Source organism: Mastigoproctus giganteus, chromosome 9 (assembly GCF_048544385.1).
Source record: "Mastigoproctus giganteus isolate SK-2022 chromosome 9, ASM4854438v1, whole genome shotgun sequence".
Classification (NCBI taxonomy): Eukaryota; Metazoa; Arthropoda; class Arachnida; order Uropygi; family Thelyphonidae; genus Mastigoproctus; species Mastigoproctus giganteus.
In genome coordinates, this window is record NC_143583.1 from 122,830,479 (window position 1) to 122,855,578 (window position 25,100).

General features: G+C 36.5%; 1 protein-coding gene across 1 annotated transcript in view; it reads right to left on the reverse strand.

The window, feature by feature from the left end:
• The window catches only part of LOC150080696 (protein O-glucosyltransferase 1-like), a 134,320-nt gene that overhangs the window by 80,239 nt on the left and 28,981 nt on the right, over positions 1-25,100 (reverse strand). Inside the window, exons 3-4 of the mRNA XM_090380787.1 lie at positions 15,356-15,496; positions 4,469-4,601 (exon numbers count right to left, since the gene is read on the reverse strand). Coding sequence (XP_090236913.1) covers positions 4,469-4,601; positions 15,356-15,496 — 274 coding nt within the window. The remainder of the gene's footprint in view (positions 1-4,468; positions 4,602-15,355; positions 15,497-25,100) is intronic.

Below are 25,100 nucleotides of genomic sequence, written 5' to 3' on the forward strand. Positions count from 1 at the left end.
CAGTAATTAGTGGCAAACATTTATTTGACATAATATTAACAATGGTGCATTTCATGATGTTACAACAGATGCTCGAAGGTTCCATCATGACACGTGATGCAGCATGGATTGGCAGACACGGTCGAACACACCTGGAGTTTCTTTGACAGTAGCAGCAGTGCAGACGAGTCTCGCCACGAGATATATTTCCGTCTCCACAGGCAATTCATACACGATAGATTTGAGGACCCCCCTTCCCCACAGAAAGAAATCAAGGCTCGATAAATCAGGTGAGCATGAGGGCCAGGCAACGGGTCCACCACGGCCAATCCATCGACGCCCAAAACACCTGTTCAAATGGTCACGAACACACCTTCCATAATGGGCAGGCGCCTCATCATGTTGAAACCAAATGCTGCATCTCACATTTGCTGGAACATCGTCAAGTAACCCTGGTAGAATTTGTTCAAGAAAGATCCAATATTTAGCGGAGTCCATGTGGGATGGTAACAGGTATGGGCCGACTAAGCAGTCACCGACCATACCTACCCACACATTTATTAGGAAGCGATGTTGTGCTGCATGGGGCGCACACCATGTGGGTTGTCGTGAGCCCACACATGAGCATTGTGCCGATTGAATAAGCCTTCCCGAGTGAAATAAGCCTCATCTGTGACCAAAACATAGGCTGGAAAATTCAAGTCTTGAACACTTTCTTGGAGAAACCACTCCGCAAAAACCACATGTGCAGGATGATCTTGGGGGAGCAGTAACTGAACTCTTTGGAGATGAAAGTGGTGTAAGGAATCGTCGTGCCAGACACGCTGTACACTGCAACGAGACACTCCTAAGGCAGAGGCAACGGCACATGTGCTGGTAGTAGGATTATTCTGGACAGCATTCAACACACTTTCTTTCATGGCGGGAGTTCACGTTGAACATGGTCTGCCAGCACCACTCCTGTTACCTCTAAATGACCCATAATCGCACAAATTTTGATGCACATATGCAAACAAACGGTGATCCAGTATATGTCTGTCTGGGAAGCATTCTCTATAAATTCGTTGAACGGCTCGTCCATTGCCCTCTGCTAATCCATACACTAGGTGCATGTCTGCCAGCTCACAGTTCATATATCAATGCATGCTCTTCATGCAGTGACGACTGTTTGAATGAGTAAACCAGAAATTTTCCCTCTTGCGAACTGATGAACAGCGCCGTCTACTGACTTACGGTGACGTTTCTGGTTATGGCTTCCTATGCGATTCACATTCCTTTAGATGTTACCTACCTCCCCTAAATGTTTGTACCAATATTTTTGAGACACCTTGTATAGTGTTGGTTTGAATTATTAAAGAATATTCTGACCTTATCCACTTTTTTGCCCCACCTATGTCTTTTTGCTTACTGAAATATAGCTTTTGGAGTTTTTTCCTTAAAAGACTGAAGATCTTTTAAGAAAAATAAGCTGTTTAGTGTGAGTTTACCGCTTTATGATGTGAGAGATTATACTGCTATGCAGTAATAAATACACTAGCACTAAATGTTTTGAATGGTTTCCTTTATTGCTTGCTACAAATGTAGCATGCTTTTCAGGACAAATATCATTGATTATGATTATGGCAGAAATTCTATGGGTAATGGTCCTTCATAATCAAAGAAAATGTGATCTGGACCTTATCAGTGCTAAGTATGTTAATAAGTCTTCTGTTTCACTGAGTGGAGAGCTCCTCTATTTCTACTACAATGATCTGCTGCTGATGCAGCAAGCTACTCTCCCCTCCTCTTGCTAATAACAATATAAGATGTTGCTAGCAGAGATCTATAATGATCTTGTTTAAGGCATTTGTGCACTTGCATGGCACAAATAAAGAAAATGCAAGGAGTCATGAATTACACTGTACATGAACTCTGAATTTCACCAGATTCAATATCTTATGGAGTGTTATGTTATGGTTTCTATAGCACATTATTCACCTTCCCAGTCACTGCACTGTTGATGGCATGATGAGCTTGGTGAAATCATATATCACATTTTTTTTTTTTTTCTTTGTCAGTTGTTGGGTGCATCAGCTTCTGTGGCCATAATGCACCTCCCAAGGTTTTTTCACTACTCTGATCCAAGCCCGAGGCGGGATTCGAACCCGTTACCTTTGGGTTGCCAGGCAGGCACTTGACCCACCCGGCTAGCCCGGTCGGCATATACCACAATGCCCTGGACTGATGTATTATGTGTGTGTGTTAATGCGACATTGGCACATTGGCTGCTATGGCTATAGTGTGCCTACTGATGTACTGTGTGCCTTGTTATATTTGGGCCTTACTTGTCTCAAGTGGGATTTCTCATAAATTACTTGCATGTGATGATAAATTTAACCTTACAAGGTACTCCTATAGGTAATCAATTTGCTCATGCTGAACCATGTTAAACAGTGTGTACTCTACTTTGCATACTGTGCTGCATTTATATAGGTATTTCCTGCACCCCCCTCCCCCCTAGCATGTGCAATGAAACGTTAGTGTGCATAGACCAGACCAAACTATGTCTGTCAGTTATCCCCTGACTGAAGTTACCACATTTTAATAACTCTCATAGAGGATTGAAATAGTTAGTCTAACCTAATGAAAGCTCAAAAATGAAGAGTGATCGAACCAACTTTTATCCTGATTAAATAAATTAAACTATATGACAGGGAAAAAAATTAATTTTCTTTTTCCACTATTTCCATAGTGAAAGAAGTGGCCTCTCTCTTATAAAATACAAATTTGGAATTACAAAATCATGGGAATACACATGCCCATTTTTTCTTACTGATTAAATACTGACATCAGGATATATAATAGATTTGTCATCTATCCTAACCCTCCAGCAATGCACACAAAATGATGGTAATAATAGGCACATAGTTGTCTCCAATCATTTTTTTTTTTTTTTTTTTAAAAAGACAGGAAATAGTTTAAGAATAAAAGTCCCAAGTGAGAAACATGGACTTTTATTCTTAATTATAACATTATATTTTATAATGTCAAAAAAAAGTTAAAAGAAGAAAAAAAACCAAAAAAAAACAAAAAAAAAACAGAATTTGGACAACACGACTGTTGTTTTGTTATCCAAATAAATATACTTCGAACTACTTTACAGCCAAAAACTGGGTGAAAAATAAATGCTATTGTACATTACAACAGCAACAAGTGTTTTTTTGGCATACATAGCACCATAAACAATTTTTTATGGCTTATCTTTTCTAATTAAAAAATAATTAGTGATGGAGAACAAAAGCGAATAATCATGCTGGAGGAATACTGAATTCATACTTTTGTGATTCTAATACAGCGGACTCCGGTTATTTGGCCACCGGTTAATTGGGGCAGCCGTTTATTTGGGGCAAATCTTAAAGAACCCAATTGAGAAAATAGCCAGGGTTTGCTTCGCTTAATTAGGACAACATGCTGTTTAATCAGGGCAGGAATTGCAGCACTGGAGATTACTCTACGATTGTCTCTGACCATACCATGTGGTCCGACCTAAACCACATACCATGTGGTTTCGGTCGGATTTCTGGAGGTCACAACCATAAAACAATTAGCAGTCACCTGTTTATTGGGCTTTTCTGTTAGTGCAATCTATCTAAATGGATAGTAAACTCGATCTTATTGAATCTGCGATAAAACCAACAGCTGGAATTCTGTGGGTTATTATGGTGAAATGTGTTTACACTTCCATGACATCTTCAAAAATATAAAAAAATTAATTTTCATAATCTCTTCATTCCTATTTTTAAAGTTTGTAACTTGTTACTCCGTTCTCACTTGTGCATATCATGTTACTTGCAATTTGTGCGCTGTGTTCTTTGTTACTGATTGCTTATCTTTTTACTGTTTTAAATTTTAACCCCCCACCCACAAATGTCAGTGAACAGAAATGTCAACTAGTTTGTACATATTACAGTAAGTATTAATTATTCTGATTATTACGTATATTCTTCCGATTTTCAGGTATCATTTAATTTTTTAATTGGTAAGGTAATAAAGGCTAAATTTGTGCTTAATATATCTTTACTTTTATAGCCTGGGGATAATATTCATCCTATTTTCACTAATTAGAATCGCTGTTTAATAGTATTAAAATTCAATTAACAAACGTGATCACAATGACCGGCGCTTACTACACATCGTATAGTGAACGGTACTTTACTATGGTGACTCCATTGTAACGTGATTTAATTGTACAGTGAATCAATTGTAAAGTGGGGGTCCATTGCATTTTTAACTTTTTTTACGTGAAACTTCGGATAATTGGTACAGCCACTCAATCGAGCCAAAATACGCTAGTCCCGATGTGTCCCAAATAACCGGAATCAACTGTATATTTAAATTCATAAGTTTGCTGCTTTTGGTGTATAAAATACACCAACATGCCAGATAGATGGTTAAAGTACATCCTATCAAAACAGGTTGATAATGTTCAATTTGAATTTTAAAAAAATACCTTACTGAACGAAAGAACTGGCAGTTCTTTCCAGTGTCTGCTAACTTGAGGCCAGTCTCGAGTATTCAATACAAATTCCATATCTGGAAGGTTACCAATGATATCCAAAATAAAATGTTCTACTCCACTACACCTGCAAATTAAAATACTATATATATGCATGTATACACACAGTATCCATTTTTAATAATGCTGTAATTAATACTTTGGCATTTATAGATTGAAAAAAAAAAGCATTTTATTCAAACAACCTAAATTTGATAGTATGAACCAGAGCTGTAATGCTCAATATGTTCTACGTTGATATCAATATTTGTAAAATAATAAGAGAAGTTTACCTCAATATGATAGGTAGAACACTTCCGTATATTTTATGCTGCTGCAACAGGATCTGGAAAGGTTGAGCAGATGATCTGAGAGGTGGCAAATGAAGTTTAACATTGACAAATGTAAAGTACTACATATGGGAAACAGCAACCCCAGAGCAACGTATCAACTCTGTGGTACTACACTGACAGTGGTAGAGAATGAAAAGGACCTGGGGGTAATTGTGCAGGCAGATATGAAGTTCTCTGAGCAGTGCAGACGGGTGCAAGAGTAGCTCTTGGTGTCTTGTCAATAATATACAGGAATTTTTCTAGCAGGGATAAGGAGGTGATTATTCCCTTGGCAATGATCAGGCTGCACCTTGAGTACTGTATACAGATCTGGAGGCCTCATTTCAAGAAGGATGTAGAGCTGCTGGAACGAGTACAGAGAAGGGCAACAAGATTAGTGAATGGAACAAAGGGTTGCTCTTACAAAGAAAGGCTTAAGTTTTGAAAATTACAGTGTCTGGAGACTAGGCACCGGCGAGGTGATCTGATAGAGGTGTATAAAACCTTGAATGGTTTGAGCATGCTCAAAACTGATGGGATATTTCCTCTTGATCAGAATAATCACCTGAGAAGGCATAAATTCAAATTGAGGAAAGACAGATGTAGGATAGATGTGCGGAAATTTGCCTTTAGCCAGCGGGTAGTTGGTTGGTGGAACAGACTTCCATCCCTTGTTGTGGAAGTTGATAGCCTAAATAAATTTAAGGCTCAGCTGGACAGGTATTTCGAACGAACGGAGGGGTGAAGTGGAAGTTTTTTTTTTTTTTTTTTGTCTGATGCTGCATAAGCTTGCTTTCTTGCATCATATGCCTCTACTAATGCTAATGTATCACATGGAAGTATCATAGCATTACAGCTCTGGTTCATACTATCAAATTTATCATATGGAAGTGTTCTACGTATCATATTGAGGTAAAAAAAAAAGTGCAGCCATTATCAACCCACTGCAGGATGGAAGCCTCCTCAACAATTCATGCTGAGGGAAAAGGACCATAATCTGCCATGCTGGTCCAGTGTGGGTTGAGGTAAACTTCTCTTATTATTCAAACAACCTAAACATAATATTAGATGTTCTTAAACAATGTACTACCAAATATTCATAAAAATGTAAGTGCAATTATAAAGTCATGAAGTTTAAAAGAAGTGTTAGGCAGGGTAGCTCAGTATAGGCCTCAATACAATAGAGTAGGAGTATGTTTTAGGCCGGTAAACTAGAAAATTTTATAATGGTTTAATTTTTCAGATATTCATTAGTGTGTGTGGATTGGTCACTGGCATAGTAGCAGAACTTTTCTAGAATTACTGGATGACTGTTTTCTACAACAGCACATTAAAGAGGCAACAAGAAAAAGCAATACTCTTCTTCATCTGATTATCAGTAGTGACTCTTAATGCATTAACAACCTCCAGAAAAAGAAATCACTAGGTGGCACCAATAATAATCCATTGATGTGGGATTTACTTAAAGATATAACTACTATTAAACAAAAGGATTTTGCTTTTGTAAAGGTGATAATGGTGTTAAACAGTTTTTAAATTCTTTTCAGTGGGACCAACTTATGATGTTAATAACAGCAAATTCAATGGGAAGTGTCCAGAGAAGTAATCATAGATACTGCTAAGCATTTTATACCAACTAAGAAATACTGTTCTTAGTTTAGGCCTAAATGGATGTCAGATGGACTGATGAGACTAATGTCAGAGAAAAAATGCAAGTGATGATTATAAATTATCAAAGTACGCAGAAATCTGTAAGAAGTATAAACAAGACTGTAATCAAGTCATGGGGAGGGTAGACAGGCTAAGGCAGATTATGAGAAATCATTGGCTAAGAATGCAAAGAAAAGAATTTTTGCTTATGCAAACACACTAGAAGGAGAGGGAAGTACTGGCCTGACTTACCAGATATGAATGGCATAACAATTAATGATCCTATTCAACACTTGCTATAAAATGAATAAACAGTTTGCATCCACATTTGCACATGAAGTTTTTAGGGATGAGGACACCTGAAATTTTTCAAGTTATAACTGGGAGCTAAATGGTTTTGTAATATCTGAGAATAAAGTGGAAGAGAAATTGTTTAAGCTAAAAGTGAATAAGGTATCTGGATCTGACAGAATTATGAGCATATTCCTACATGTCTCTCCTATTCAAAAAAGTGGAATTAAAGGATGAAGTGGAAGTGAGTGGAAAACTAAAAAGATTTAGTACAGTAATTACAAACCTGTAAGCTTGATTTCTGTTCCAGAGTAAATAATGAAGTTGGGGGAGGTTCAGGAATAGAATTATATTCTATTCCTGAACCGCGCGCCTAACCACTAGGCCGCCGTAGCCTAGTGGTTAGGTGCGCGGGTGCATAAGTACATGTGCCTTGAGTGACCGGGGTTCAAGCCCGTGACTACTGAATACGGTGCTGTTTCTTGTATTCTGTCTATCTTGTGAACTCCTCTGACCGTTTGGTCGTCCCGGAGTATAAACAGAAAATTTATTTAAATTTATTTTATATGGAAACCACAGCATGGATTTGTGAAGAGGATATTATCGACCAATCTGATTAGCTACTATGACACAGCAACAAAGATGCTGGATACAAAAATTAATTTTGACATCATATACTTAGATTTCAGTAAAGAGTTTGATGCTGTTCCACATATAACTGCTGTACAAATTGGAGCTGTTTGCTTTTTTTTTTTTTTTAATGCAAAAGCAACTTTAGCCATATTGTGCATAACGATTGACATTATGAAAAAACAATGCACAAATTGGAGCAGTATGGCATTAGGGGCATGTTACTATAGATAAAAGGATGATTGAGTAGCAGAAGAAACAAGATGGTTAGTATCAGGCTCTGATCTTTTTGGACTAATGTATTAGTGGAATCCCTCAGGGTTCAGTGGTGGGCCCTTAAGGGTTTTTAAATATTTATGAATCAATAGTTTTGAATTATATGAATGAAGGCATTTCAAGCTGATTGACTAAATTTGAAAATGATACAAAGATTGGCAAGATGGTTAATGACATAAATCTAGGAATGCTACTACAACAAGATCTATAAAAGCCAGACAGGATGAGAAATGAGGTTAATAGTAAGCAGCTTGCATTTATCAATGCAAGTTACTGCATATGGATAACAGTAATCCCAGAATAACATACCAGTTAGGTAGTACAACACTCAAGGTGGTGGAAAACTAAAAAGATTTAGTACAGTCTGACACAAAGTTCTCTGAGCAGTGCAGACAAGCTGTTATGGCAACTTGTGGGGTTCTGTCAATGATATACAGAAATTCTGCCAGCAGGAAAAAGAAGGTGATTATAACATTGTATAAGGCAATGGTTAGGCCACATCTTGAGTACTGCATGTAGGTATGGAAGCTTCATTTTAGGAAGGATGCAGATCTGTCGGAATGGTGCAGAGAAGAGCAACAAGATTAGTCACAGACACAGAAATATGCACTTGCCAAGAAAGTCCAGTTCTGGAACTAGGCACCTACAATGAGACTGGATAGAAAACCAGATCCAAAAATGATGTACAATGCACAGGTTACCAACTCAAAACAGGCAGAAGTAAATCAAAAGCAACTAGAAACAGTTAATTCATTCCTAATAACAAACAATCACAATACGGATGAAGAAATATCATTGCAAATAGCAGGATGAAATGCCTTTAACCAATGTGAATTTTTTTACAAAGGGGGAGGACTCCACTTTGTTTGAAGAGAAAGTTAAAAGTTAGCATACTGCCAACACTTGTTTATACTCCAGCACAATCACCAGGTCAGTGGAGTTTACAATAAATCAATCAGTACAAATGTTAATTGTATTTAGCAGTCACAGACTTGATGGGCTCTTTAAGTGGACCTAAGTCCACTTAAAGAGCACATGCTACTGCACTCTTGCTCTGCCCACTCTGCCCTCAAAAAATGACAGTTGTAGAGACTACAAACAACACGGAGAAAGACAGAAAGAGTTATGCGAGAAATAACAAAAATAGGTAAAAGACAGCAAACAAGAGCCACAGACATCACAGACAAGGTCAAAGAAAATTATTGTTATTTGGTTTTTTTTAGGAGCATTAGCAACTACGGCCATATTGCTCCGGGGATACGCGGTGGTCATTCCCTGACCTTTCCACATCCTCCGTATTTGGTAGTCACGGGCTTGAACCCCGGCCTAATCAAGAAGCGCGTGCTACGCACTGCTGCTCCTGCCCACCTGGCTACGGAGGCGCCGTCAAAGAAAATAAACTGAAATGGGCAGGAGAAGTAATGTTGTTGTTGTTTGTTGGATTTATTGGTGCAAGGGCTACTAAGGCCATATGCACCTATCACAATCTTATTTGGTACATGATTTAAGGAGAAGTAATGAGGATAAAGGTAACAGATGGAATAAGGAAACAACTGAATGGATTAAGGGGTAGTAAAAGAAGATGGAGAAGGCCAGAAACATGATGAAATGATGAGATAGAAAAACACTGCAGACAATTATGGAGTAGAAAAGCTAAAGACTGACAAGAATGTAAGATCCAGGGGAAGGCCTTCATCCAACAGTGGAACCAATACAAACTGAGGATGATGAATATTGTAATTAGTAATTTAAGTTTTCCAAGAAACCAAAATTACTAATTTAAAGATTTCCAAAAATTAAAAGTACTTCTATTATTCATTTGATTTTGTAAATGCTAGCATAATGTGCTATTAACTGAACACCACAACTGTCTGAAAACAACATGTTTTAATACAGAGAAATTTTTGAGGACTGTACTCAGACACAATGATGCATGGAATGTGGCACACCGGCATTTTTATGCAGTCAGCTCCATCAATAGAACAACTGCTGGCATGACAAAATGCAATCAATGGCACTTGATTATTTTATGAATGAGTGTGCATTGCCTTCTTTTAATTGAAAATTAGAAATAAAATTTTTATTAATTTATTCCCATTTTCCTAATGTAGCCGAACATGTTTCATTAAGATAAGTTAGGTAAGGAAAAGTAAGCAACCTTTTTACCACTAAGGAAAACTTTTCAGTATATCTTCTGCAATTTGTCACATTACATATGCTGATGTCAGCTGTAGCTAAAATGAAGTCAATACTCCTGAGAATTCTGGGGAAAGGGTGGTGAGAGGTTCACTGAGTGGCTTTTAGAACATTTTCAAAACTTGCCAAAATGATACACTTTAATATTGGGTAAAAAAAATCCTGAGTTTAATAACAGCAATATAAAAAAAAATCTGAGTTTAATAACAGCAATATAAAAAAAAAAATCTGGGTTTAATAACAGCAATATAATGTACTTTGCCAAAAAAAAAAGTCTCTTTCCTTGCATCAATACTAATACTAATATAATACAATATTAATACTAATATAATACAATACTAATACACTGGTGCGCAAAACTTAAGGACCAACACTATTTCTTAAGGTTACAACCACAAAATCTTTAGTTAAGGTACTCTTTACTGATGAGAGTAGATTCAGTCTCAGCAGCGATTCTGGATGTCAGCTAATCTGGGGAGAGATTGGCACATGGTATCACCCCGCAAACATCACTGAAAGGGATCAATATGGCGGTCCAGGTGTTCTCATCTGGGGAGGCATTATCTTGGATGGACGTACACAACTCCAGATACTGGAAGGCGGTACTGTAATTGGTAAATGCTACTGTACTGTGGTAATTCATCTCCCACGTGTGTCTGTTCCGAGGTGTCATTGGCCCCGAGCTGAGTTTATGGATGATAATGCCAAACCCCATCGCACTGCAGCTGTTGATATGCTTTTGGAAAGTGAAGACATTGTTCATATGGATTGGCCTGCTTGTTCCGCCGATCTAAATCCCATCGAACCATATGGGACACTCTGGGGAGATGTCTAGCGGCACGTCCACACCCACCAGAAAATGTTCGCCAGCTGAAGATGGCGCTGACAGAGGAATGGATGATGTTACCGCAAGAACTTATCAACAACATTGTTCTAAGTATGGACAGGTGGTGCAAAGCCTGCATTAACATTAGGGGTGGCCATATCTCCTACTGAGGACCACCTCTTCCTTTTGTTCCATCTTTGGCAGTGATGCATCTGTATCATGGCAGCCAGTGCCATGTTGCCATTTTTGAATAAAGTCCCTCTGTACTGTTTTGTTTCCATCGTTGTGTCGGTGTTGTTTCCTTCATTATTTCTGTACCTCATGAAGTTCCTTTGGTATGCTTTTCTCATATCCAGGCCACTCCTATGAGAAGCTACAGGTGAAAACTGGACTGGTCCTTAAATTTTGCTAACAGTGTATTAATACTAATTTATATTAAAACACTAAATGAAAAACTGGTTAGAAAAATATAAAAATTTAATACTGAGTGTGACTCCATGTGCTTTAATGGTATTAATAATCACCTGAGGGCAGTAGCACTGAGTTCCTGGTGCCATCAGTAAGAAATAAAATGCGTTAACCAATCAGAAAACAATATCGAAAAAAATTGGGCACCCTCTCGAACTGCTGCCCATAAGCGATGCTTACCTCGCTTCTCACTTGCTGAGGGACACTTTCTAAAGGTTTTTGTTAAGTGGAGGTTGGAATCTTTCTTCAATTCCTCCACAAGGCTGCAGCTAGATCTCTGCCTGAACTAGTGTGTGTCTTGTTCTGGCTCTCAATTGTTGTTTCAAAAAAATCGAAGGTATTCATATGGATTCAGATCTGGACTCTGTGATAGAAATGACAAGTTCATTACACTGCTCTCCTCAAACCAATCTTGTAATACAGTGCTTTGTGACTTGGAGTGCTGTCATGCTGACAAATATGTCCCCCCCCCAAAATAATTTCCATAATACAAGAAAGCAAGTATAGTTCAGTATATTGCAATACACATCTGAATCCTTAGTTTCAACAGGGGGTCTAAGTCAATTGAGTACATAACAATTGGGACACCACAGTTACAAGACAGTTTGGTGAAAGACAATTGGGAGCTACAACAGTTTGGTGAGTATAGCATTTTGGTGAATTCTGTACAAGAATTTGGTAAATAACAAAGCACAACTAAAAATGAAAACTTTTAACATGTGCTGCTGTAAAATGGTTAATTTAGTGATCGTGGTATACTTCATATATTTGATAGAAACACTAACTACCTTAGTTTGCAGACACGCTAGCATATAATCATAAAGGGCTTACTGTCTTCACTATGTCAGTTCTATATGTAGCAACTCTACTCCATTTTCATAAAATTTATATTTGGCTCTTTAGAAATATTTGTTGAGCCCTACAAAATTTTATTAAAATTGGAGCAGCAGAAATCCAGCAATTATTTCTTGTCCATCCATCTCCAAGTAATAACCTGACTTCTGGCAGGTATATTTTTGGGAAATTTTATATTTGACTCTTGTAGAAAGATCTGTTGAGTCCTCCCAAATTTCATTAAAATCAGAGCAAAAATAATAAGGGTGTAGGACGATACACTCTTGTTAGACTATTCACTCTTGAGCGCTTTGTTTGCAATGATGGAGACTGAAAGTGAATACTATGCTTCAGGAATACTAAAATTCATACTATAATTCTAAGAGATATAAAAAATTTCTTTTCCTTCTTCACCAATATCTTTACTTCTATAATAGACTGGTTGACAGCAACCTTGAGTTGGATTTATTCGGCAGCAACCTTGAATCATGTAGATGATATGCGAGCAGCACACAATGTTTGCATTGGGTAGCTTGTGGGAAAAAAACAATTTGAGTGGATACATGGTGTATTCTAGGTCAGTGGTTTCCAAATGTTTTTGGTCGCACACCCTTATTTTACTTAAAAGAACTAGCGTGCACCCCAGAATAAAAAATTAAATATATAAATTTAATATATTTTTTTATTTATAAATCATTTACATGGAAGGCATTTATCTAAAATCACATATAATTTTAAAAGATCACAAATAAAAAAAATACAAAACAAAATTAAATTGAAGATCAAGCACAAAATGATATGAAATCATTAATGTAACAAGTGTAGTAAAATGTAATGTAATACTATTTGTTTTATTTATAAATAATTTACATTGTATGCATTATATCTAGAATCACATATATAAAATCACAATCTAATTCAATGCAAAAATACGAGGGGTTTCCGAAAAGTAAGATAACACATTCTTTTTCTTAATAATTGTAAAAGGGAATGAGATGAAATGTGGTGGACAGATAGACCTGTTAATAACATTCAAAAAGACTGCCAGTGCAGTGTTGCAGTACTGTCGCTTCACAGCAGATTCCAGTTGCAAAAGGCAGCTACCATGCGAGTGTAGTCCAAAACAGGTGTTCGTGAAGTTATTCGTTTTTTTGCAAGCAAAGGGGTCTTCACCAAGTGACATTCACCATGAACTGGTTGCTGTGTATGGTGAAAAGGTGATGACAAAAAAAGCAGGTGTGTTTTTGTTGCAATGAATTTAAAGCGGGCCATGTCGACATTGAAGATCGACATCGGGCGGGCGGGCCTGATGTCATGGCCACGGTGTTCTGGGATCACCAAGGCGTTCTGTTGGTGGATTACTTGCCGAAGGGACAAACAATCACTGTACAGCTTTACTGTGCAACATTGGAAAAACTGAAATTCAACATTCAACACAAACGACTAGGACTCCTGACAAGCGCCGTGATTTTGTTGCACGACAATGCAACTCCACATACCACTCTTGAGTGGTTGCACCATAATCGTTGGGAAATTCTGTCACATCCCCCCCCCTTAAAGCACAGACTTAGTGGCTTCAGACTTTCATTTGTTCGACCCTCTGAAAAAACACCTGTCAGGAAAGCATTTCACCACGGATGAGGAAGTTCATCAGGCAGTGCGATGTTTGTTACTGCATGTGGGCATGGATTTCTTCAGTACTGGTATTGATAAACTGATCCATCGTTGGGAAAAGTGCATCAATAAAACGAGACTTTGTGGAGAAGTAGTGCATGTTCACTTATTTCTTGGTGTGTAATTTTAACTTCGTATTATTAAACATCATCGAGAGAAAAAAATGTGTTACCTTACTTTTCGGAAACCCCTCGTACAAAACAAAGCGAAATTGAAATTAAAGTACAAAGTGGTATAAATAAAATCAACAGCATTTTTAGTGGGAACAATGTGCTTGAATATTTTTTATTACTGCTGTGTATCTTGGTTTCATATTTTGGGACACAGCTACCCAAAGAACTAGTTCTAAGTTAAGTTTATTTCTAAACATGGTTTTAATAATAGTCATTGCAGAGAAAGTCACCTCACATAGGTACATTGATCCAAATGGAAGGATTGCATTGCTCGCTCTGCTTACCAAATCACCCCATGGATCATCTCATGCACCCCTAGGAGTGCACACATACCACTTTAGAGACCACTGTTCTGGGAATCAATACATAAATACTGATTTCTTTTATTACTATTGTTCTCTATTTCTAGAGAAATCAATGATGCAGATCAAGAGACAAATTAATAATGAAGGAATACTAAAAATCAGAATGAGGTCACTTTTTTTTTGGATCTTTTTACTTTTAAATTTATATTTTTTTTGGTATATGAAATAAACAACAGCTCCTGCTTGTGGGTTAAATGTCTTATATCACTTTTACTGTCAGAAATAAATCATTCTTGGAAGCTATTCCAATTTGTGCATTAGACAGAATCAACTTTTATACATAGTGTTAAGGTGTATACCAAACAAATGCAGCATTACATTACATCGTATGGCACCTCCGTAGCCAGGTGGGCAGGAGCAGCAGTGTGTAGCACACGTTTCTTGATTAGACAGGGGTTTGAGCCTGTGACCACCAAATACAGACGATGCAGAAAGGTCAGGGAATGACCACCGCATATTCCTGGAGCAATATGGCCTTAGTTGCTAATGCTCCTAAAAGCCAAATAACAACAAAACATTACATTGTGTAAGTCTTTTAGGTAAGACAGCGATTACGGTTGCTGTTCTTCTGCACCACATGAAATGGCTTGGATTCAAATCCCCATCAAGATGGCAAAAAAATTTTATGGGCTTTATTTCACATTACGACTGAATCAGTCTGCCTCAGAAGAGGGTGGAATCTCCTTCCACTTCAGCCAGAAACTCATGTTTTTCTTCTGGAAAAATATGCAAACTGACCAAAGAATGACACATTTACAGAGACAATACACTGATACCTCATTGACAGCCTTAGCTGTTTTGGGTCAAAAACAAAACAGACAAACATTACCCCTCATAAGTAACACAGTTTAAACAATCTCACAGCTTGTTCTGTTTAGTTATATCACTGGATTAATATATTGCAAACAGATTAATCTAACATTATATACATCAAAGTTTGTGTTTAAAACATCTCTTTTAACAATTATTTTTCACTACCAAAAGAATGGTAAATAATCACTGTATTAGAGTACATAGATTTAGTTAACTGCTTATAAAGATAATCATATAAAATATGTGACTCTTCATAAATAAACTTAAATGTCCTCAGTATGATTTCAAGCTCTGTTTCACTGAGAAAAACATACCTGAATGGAAACATGCATTCTCCATCTCTGTAGAGTTTATGATTAATTATTTGATAATGAGTTCCTTTGTCTTTTATCATATCAATCATTTCTTTTGTTATACCAGTTTCCTTCCATGGAAATAAGTCTGCTTTGAGTACACTGAAAGTATTAAATCATTAGTGAAGGGTGATTTTATTTTTTTAATAGAAAGCAATAAGTTACAATCCTATTGAAGACATATTAAATTCTAACATATTAAAATGCAATGTACATACAAGTGTTTTTGTCACATATATTAAGGTTTAACAGAGAAAAAGAGAGGACTTGTTACTTACCGTTATATACTAGAATCTTCCTCTATAATCCATAGTTTGTGATAATTAAAATTTGGATAAGAGGTGTGGCAATCAAGTTTTCCTGCATTGCTGTTGCAGTCATGTTCAATGAGTTTGGAAATAATAGAAGGTGGTATATTATAGTTCAAACTTCCTCCAACAGATGATGGTACAGAGATTGTCCAGTAGGCTGACAGGTTGCAAGTAATAACCAGTTTCATTAGTAGTGTGAGTGTTCCCTATCACAATTTTGCAATGGAGTAATGAATAAATATCAAATTGGAGAAATCTGCAACAAAAATGTATGAAATGTTTATGGTGATGAAACATTAAGTCATACCAGTGTGACTGAATGATATAAGCAGTTCAATGACAGAGGTGAGGATATTCGCAATTACTCGAGAAATGGGCATCCATCAACTTAAATGAGGAGAGAGAGAGAGAGAGAGAGAGAGAGAGAGAGAGAGAGCTGAAAAAGTTCGGGAAATTGTGACAAGAGATTGTTTGACCCTCAGAATGATGGCCAACGAGTTGGATATGAATCAAGAGATGATTTGCCAAGTTCTGCATGAAGATTTAAGGAAAAAGAAGGTCTGTGCAAAATGTGTGCCGCACAGTCTCACGAATGTGCAGAAGCAATAAAAAGTGCAAGGACTTCATCCCGACTTTTTAAGACAATCCTAATTTCCTTGATCGTATTGTCACTGGGGATGAGTGTTGTGTGTTTCAGTACAACCCAGAAATGAAGCACCAGAGCATGTGGTGGAATTCAAAATCACCAAGACCCAAAAACTTTCGTTTACAGAATTCCAGCATCAAGACGATGCTGATCATGTTCTTTGAAAAACAATGTGATTCACAAGGAATTTGTGCTTGAAAGGGAGGAGGAGGTGGAGAAAATCAATTCTGCATTCTACATATAGGTGTTTCAAAGCCTACTGAAGTGCATTTCCTGGGTGAGGCAGCAATTTTGGGAGAAAAGCAGCTAGTTCTTGTTGTATGACAATGCCCCCCCCACCAATTCCTCACTTGTGAAGATATTTCTGATGTAACGTGGTACCGTACAGATCAACCATCTACCCTACACTCCTGATCTAGTCCCAAGGTTAAAACAGCCCTCAAAAGGAAAGAGATTTCAGAATGTTGATGACATAAAGAAAATAATACCATTTTTGAAGCTCCCTTCACGTGTTCTTTTTATTGCACCAGTCCAGGAGCTTTATTGCCACACTTCATACATATCAGTAATGCGTAATCCACAGCTTGAGTTGCCATGCCACTCTTCAAAACTTTTATGTTGCCCCTACAAATGCTGCCAAAATTTAATTATATTTCTGTTTGATCATTACTATAAACACACACACATCTATTACAGTGCTTTCTGGTGAACTGGTCCTAAATAGCACTAAACTATCGCCACCGTAACAATAATGCCTTATCACTACATCATCAGTGGGCTGAGGGATAAAGGTCAAGAACCACAGTAATTCTAGTGGATAGAGCTTAAGCCCCTTCATTGCCTTTGTTCATTACTAGCATTGCTGTTTCAGTGCAGCTGTGTCTTGTGCTATTTCATCTCATAAAAGTACTTTGAAATTTTTAATAATGCCTGAAAAATGTGTTCCTGGATGCCATGGAAATTATAAAGTTGGTCCGAAAGTACACATCTTTGGATTTCCATTGAAGGATACTGTTTTAACTAACAAATGGTTGAAAGCTATACCAAGGAAAGATTTTGTGCCATCTAAACATTCAAAGGTAAGTTTGCTAAAATAGATTTGTGGTACGTTAATAGCAGTTATCTTAAATAGGAGTGTTTTAACAATAATGAAACAATAATATATAAGAATATGAAACAGATATATTCTTGTCAGAATATAGAAGTAAATTTTGTCAGAATTTTGGCTTTTGTGGTTTAGCATTAGTAGAGGCATATGATGCAAGAAAGCAAGCTTGTGCAGCATCAGCCAAAAAAAACCAAAAAAAAAAAAAACCCTTCCACTTCACCTCTCCGCTCGTTCGAAATACCTGTCCAGCTGAGCCTTAAATTTATATATAAAATATTCCTTTCATGTATTGGATACACTGAAGAAAAGTGCGTGCATGCTTGTTTAAGAAATCAAAAAATCTCAATATTTGTACGATACATAATATTAATTTTATTTAGTGAAACTTTTAGTGTAGATAAATACATGAAATGTAATTATATGCAACCTTCCATAAACTATAGGCCTGTGTACACAGACTGAGGTATCCTTAGTTGTAAAAGCTAATAACAATCATCTAAGACTCTGAGATGCTAATAACAAGTAAAGTGAAATTCGGAAGAAAGCATAGCATTTTATTTACATATTTTCATATTGTTACAGGTATGTGAGATTCATTTCAAGCCATTCCAGATAGATGGACATCTAAATTTGATGGGGGGGAAAAAAGAGAATTGCTGTAGATTTCAATCATCCAAAATTAATTCACGGAGCTGTTCCATTACATTTTCCGAACTGTCCAAGCTATTTTTCATCACAGGCATTTACAAGAGACAGTCCAGAAAAGAAGCAGCAGCAAAGGTTAGAAGAAAAAACTTTGAGAAGGCCCTGGAAAATAGTATTAAGAGCAAATATGATTATGAAAAAGCTCGAGAATTTTCTACAGTCCCACAATTAACTGAGTGCCTCAATAAGACATACAGCACCTGAATGACGGCAAGTTATTTAAAAAAATAACTGTATTGTGTTTTTATATTTAATATTTCAGCCAGCACCTTTCTTTGCCTATTCAGTCGTGATTAGTGAAGATTTGATGTTGTTGGTATTTGTACAGAGCGGTGAAATTCATAATTTAGGAAAGTCAAAGTCAATAGAACTTCCTATAAAGGTGAATAGTTTCCATCAGATTACTGACATCTTAGAACAGATACCACTAATTGCCAAGAGCAGTGACATTAATATTTCTTTAGTTTTAAATGCTGCTTATAGTTTACTGAATTCAATTGCGGGAAACATTAGTATTTAAATTCATATGCGAACAATTACATTTGTTACACTGTGAAAAGAATGCATACAGATATTCCACCGAAGTATTAATATTTTCGTCTTTGGTGTTTTCAATATCTCCACATGCCTACAAATTTCTACAGCATTCTGCATTCCTACATCTCCCTCATCCAGTACCATTCGAAGGCCCTAGTCTTCTCTAAACACAAAAATTCCAGATGACCAGCAAGGGAATCATTTTCTGATGTACGGCTAAACAGAAATTGGCTTTTTTAAATTCTCCAGATTGCAGAATCAGTTTAACGAGTGATGAAATTCATCTGAAAAGTTATACTGATTACAAAGGTGGAAATGTACTCAGAAATTCTTTTGATAGTACTGACGCAACTACAAGTGCATATGTATTTACGATTCAAAACTTATTGCCAAATTACAAAAATGTTATTTATGTTTTATCCGTGAAAAAAATTACTGCAGAAAAATTACATTCAGTTTTGAAAAAAAATTATTGTGGGTTTGAAGAAAATTGGTTATAGCAATTGTTGTAGCAATTGTAAGTGATAATATTTCAATTAACAGAAAAAAAAAGTATTTCAGAGAAATAATTTAAAATTTTCTAATCAATATTTTGTTCAACAATTATTGTAAAAAGAAAAATGATCTATTAAAAGCAACACATAAATATAAACTTCAAACATTAAAAATGAGCTAAATTTAAAAGTAAAATAATGTCTATCCAATTATAGTAATAAAATTAATATACAGGGTTGTTAAAATTAAAGTATCCCTATGTAGAGAGCTCTGGAGCAAGTTCTGTTTGTTATTTGGTTTTTAGGAGCATTAGCAACTAAGGCCATACTGCTCCGGGATATGCGGTGGTCATTCCCTGACCTTTCTGCATCCTCCGTAATTGGTGGTGACGGGCTCAAACCCTGGTCTAATCAAGAAGCGTGTGATATGCACCGCTGCTCCTTCCCACCTGGCTACGGAAGTGCCGGAGCAAGTTCTAAGGCTCGTACTGAAGAGAAATTTGGACAACAGGTACAATAAACAATGAGCTCGCCATTTATTGGAAAAAAAAAAAAAAAATTAGTTACAAAATTTGTCACTGTATGGCGCGTAACTATCTTAGTTACGATTATGCAAATAATTTACGTTATTTGCATAATCGTAAGTTATTTCCACATCACCACTACTCAGCTCTACTGTAATGTATAAAAGCAAAGCAGTCTCTTCAAAATCATACAGTAGATGTTTGCCTGCACTACAGCAGCAATGCCAACAACATTGCAGGAAAAGGCACTATTAGTAAATTTGTAGTATCAAAACAGCAACAATGCAGCTGTGGCTATCGGAAAGTTCCGGCATCAGAAGCGGATAAGGTGTGGACCTATGACTGTTTGTGCTGTCCGCAAAATGATTGCAAAATTTGTAGTGACAGGACATCTTGGTGTTCAACCAGGTAGAGGTTAAAAACGAGTGGACTCCTCTCATGTATTCCACTCTAAGGCTAGTAATGCATCAGGTGTTGCGGTACTATCCTTACAAGATGGACATGCTACAGCAACTAAAGCATGGTGATGCAGATATTCGTTTCACATATGCACTTCAGTTTCTGGCACAAATAACTGGATATCACTTGGCCATGGAACATCCTTTGGAGTGATGAAGCCCACTTCTGCTTAAATGGACAAGTGAATATGCACAACTGTCGCATTTAGGCAACAGGAAACCCTCGAGTTATCCAAGAGGTCCCATTGCATTCTCCAAAAGTGACAGTGTGGTGTGGATTTACAGCGACATTCATGATTGGGCCATATTTTTTTGAACAGGTAACACCGACTGGACCCCGCATGTGTTCCATCACTGGATAGTGATATTATGAAATGTTGGCAAATTTCACAATACCAGAGCTGCAATAACGTGGGTGCCTTTAGGATACCATATTCATGCAAGATGGTGTGCCACCCCACATCCACCGTTGTGTCCAAAGATTGTTAAGGCAACACTTTACAGACAAATGGGTCATCAGCCGTTGTTTCCAGACATCTTGGCCATCCCAATCAACGGACCTCACCCCACGTGACTTCTGGTTGTGGGGTTTTTTGAAGAACCAGGTGTATCGGAAAGGATGTCAAACTCTGGCAGATCTGAAGAACAGCATTAGACGTCATGTGCTGGCTATTCCAGTTGACATGTTACGTTCTGCTGTAGAAAATGCTGTTCTTCAAATGGAAACTGTTCTTGTTTATACTTGAGCTTGACCACCAGGTCAGTGGAGTTTACAATAACTCAATCAATACAAATGTATATCATATTTAGCAGTCACGGGCTTGAATCCCGGTCCACTCAGAGAGTGTGTGCTACTGCACTCATGCTCTTGACCACTCAGCTATGTCAGGCCTTTGTTGTTGACCAAAATGGTGGACACATTGAACAACTGTAGCGCTGTTCAAGTGAATTGTATTGCCACGGCGGCATATAGTGACAAATTTTGTAACTAATTTTTTTTCCAATAAATGGCGAGTGCATTCTTTATTGTACCTGTTGTCCAAATTTCTCTTCAGTATTTCATAGAGATACTTTAATTTTAACAACCCTATATTTCAAGAATAAATGTATACATTAGTTGGATTACAAATTACATGTAAAACATTCAAAATGTAATAATATAGTTAACTATAAAATGTGTTGTCTTCATTTTTTCAGAATGTAATGATTAACAAAAATTATCACACTTAAGAAGTATCAAAACTGATATTTTTTATTTATTCATCTCATTTATTCATTTATTTTTTCATATTGTAAAAAAAATAAATAAATAAATGAGATGAATAAAAAAAAAACATCAGTTTTGATACTTAAGTGTGTTTTTATAAAGCATATTCTGTTATGCTTCCTGAAGTTACTTTTTTTTTTTTTTTTTATGAAAACCCCAAACATGAAAGGTATCAAAATTTATAGTACTTAGTACTGTGCATGGGTTGAAGGAAAAGTATGGGAGGAGGGGGATGCTGGAAACTTTGCTCTAGAGACTAAACATGGGTTTCACCACTTCAAGCCTCCAATAAGCAAAGTGGTGGTACTGCACCGGTTGATGAGAGCCATCTACCACCTACTACTGCAGTAAGTATGATTGCAACAATACAAATATTTGTCAACAATTTCTTTTTTTGTCTCGCATTTTCATTACATTCCACTGTTAGGTTCCCCTAACAGCTGCATATGTCGCTTCAACTACAAGATCGGTAACATCAATCGGTGCTGTTTTACAGAGATATTTAGATACGCTGCACTCGCAAGTATACATCTCTTACTTTAGTTATCATAAATCCATTGTACCTTGTCTTCCAGAAATTACGAAAATCTGTGAATGGTCAATAAAATATTTACAATAAAAAAACTATTTTATTTCGTAATTGATATATACAAATCAAAATACCTAAAAGAAATGCAAAGGATGTCTCGCATAAACCATCTACCATGCGTGTTCAGCACACGCAACTTTTTTTTCGTCTTTTTTTTTAACAACTAGGAAAATATAATGGATACATTTTTTTCACAATAAAATTTTAATATTGCAAAGAAAAAATAACATGAAATATTTCCCATATCACAAATAACATAAAAACTATCACAAAACATTCCACAATATAAAAACAAATATTACATAAAAAACCAACTTTCTAGAAAAAGTACACAAAAAATCAGATTACATGAAAAAAAATTATTTCACAAATATACAAGAAAAATTATTTTCTGGAAAAATTATTTAAAAATTATTAAAAAGATATTTTCTGGCTTTCTTAATTGAAAGGGGAATTTCACTCGATTTTAAAGATAAATTGTCTTTGACAAAATCTCTAAAATCATTAATTTTTATTTCATATTTTATCAGAAAACTTAAATTTCTTATTTGGGTTTCACATTCCACAATTTCGAGTAGCATATGTTTAAAATTTCTTTCAATGGTATCGTTATTTTCTTTATTTAATTTAAAATCATCCAGTTGCATTAATAACTTATCCTTTAAGGATAAAACAATGCATTTAATAACTTGTCACAAGGTAATTTTTTTACTTTCAGTTTTGATCCTTCAAATTTTGGAATTTATCGTATAGTAAGCAATTTAACCCTAGGGGCTCACATCTGGTGGTATGCCTTGGCACACCCAGGGTCCTGAGCTGGGTGTGCCAAGCTCAGGATCATTATCATATCATCATTCTTCTCTTTCTTGGTGATTCCCTTTTAACTCTCTCTCTCTCTCTCTCTCAGGGTAACACAGGAATTTTTTTGGCTAGTAAACCTATACACGATAGGTTTTACTATGTACTGTTTTATTTTCTAATTAAATATGGTTTTATTTTATTTTACTTATTTTTTTCCATCTTCAACATGCGCTCAATTTTAGCTTCATAATTTCCTTCAGAATTTTTCAAATTAGCAATAGCATTGATAGTTCAAATAATTAATTTATTTGCTTTTACCATTGTGATTCTGTAAAGCTTCTGAAAGGTAAGAAAGCTCCTGCACGATGTCGATCATTAGTGCTAAATGGTTAAGAAATTCCAGATTTAAAAGTTTCTTCTGATTCAAAATGTTTGCACAAAGCGGGACGATTCCTCCAACCCACAATTGCCATCCACAAGCTACAAGCTGCTCATCCTGGCCCGAACACACACCGATCTTTATAATTTCCACATCAAGTCCTTTAGCAATCATCCTTAATTCGCGCTAGTTTTTTGGAGATTGATGATAGAGTTTTTTTTTTTTAATTATTGCCTGTATGCCATTATATTTTAGAACATTTTGTACATAGTGAAAGGCTCGACATAGTTTCAAAATTTGCCAACATGTCGTGTTCGTAAAGTTTATATAATATCTAAGTTGCCTCAATCCCCCCCCCCACGTTGCTACTCTCACTAGTTCTTTGAATACAGTGCAAAATGTTGGAATCACATGGATATTCTGCTACTGTGACCATGTAAACATAGACAGGAGAAATTTACTGGAAGGCGTGGATCACTCACTTCTCCAAAAAAACATACGCCCGTTTGTCGGAGTAAAGGGGAACCACAACACAGGTTGACCAGAGGCTATAATCCGTGCGAAAAATCTTCTTAATCCTCTGACTGGATATGGAAAGCATATTGACTAGCACAACCTCTCAATATGTGACTGCAGAGGTTTCAGGGACACCACTAACATTGTGAAACGGTAATCCCTTTCACCCTTAATTCGCACTTTCTAATTGCTTAAATTGCCTAAAGGCCAGAGGTGAGAACAACGTATACAAAGTTGTCTCTCCTAATCCATTCATTACATGGAAATTTTCTTCATTCAACGGAAACTATTTTAAATGACCAAGGGGAATCAAAAAAATTCGCTATAAAGAAATTCATTAAACAGAGGTCCGATTGTAATTAAATCAAAAATGAACAAATCGATTGTGCCATTAAAATGCCGGGAATGTGGCCCCGCTCGCCCCATCATACAATGGGTTTCCAAATTTTCAAAAAAAATAACAATGGACTCTTGCACGCCTACTATAGCTCACCACTGGTTGAAACCAAATGATCACTATAAACGTGAGGAATTTGCTAACCTCATATTAAATAAAATTGATGAAGCTAATCAGATTTTGGAGAACATTTGTTAATTGGATGAGGCCTCATTTCATATTAGTGGTGTAGTCATAGACACAATGTGCATATTTGGGGATCCAAAAATCCACATGTGGTAAGAGAGCATATTCATAACGGTACGAAAATCAATGTGTGGTGTGCCCTATTACATGATTACATTATTGGACCTTTCTTCTTCCACGAAAACACAATTAGTGCAACTGTGTTTTTAGACATGCTCATTAATTATGCTATGCCCCAACTGGAACAGAGGCAGCCTATTGTTATCTTTCAGCTAGATGGAGCACCCGTTAATTGTTCGTGACACTTGGGATACGACATTTCCAAACCGTTGGATGGGCAGGGATGGACTGATTTCATGGCCCCCAAGGTCACCAGACATAACCCCACTGAATTTTTTTCTTTGGGGATATGTTAAAGACTTGATGTATGCGACAGCTGTTCCAGATATTAAAACATTACGAGAGCAGATTACACCTGCCTGCAGTCGAATGCATCACCTCACAGATGTTAGAAAATGTATGGAGAGAGATTGAATATTGCCTTGATATTCCACATGCCACAAGAGACACTCATGTTGAAGTTCTTTAAAGTCCTTATGTATTGATAAAAACTTTTAATATTAGTGTACAATATGGTTAAATTTTGTTAACCTCCCAATAGTAATAAAATTTTTGTAACAAAATGTAATCAGGGTAATCATTTTTGGACGCCCTGTATTTCTGTTTCAGCATAGGTTAAGAAAAAAAAAGTGACTGCCAACTGCTTCAAACATGCTGGTTGTTGTTGT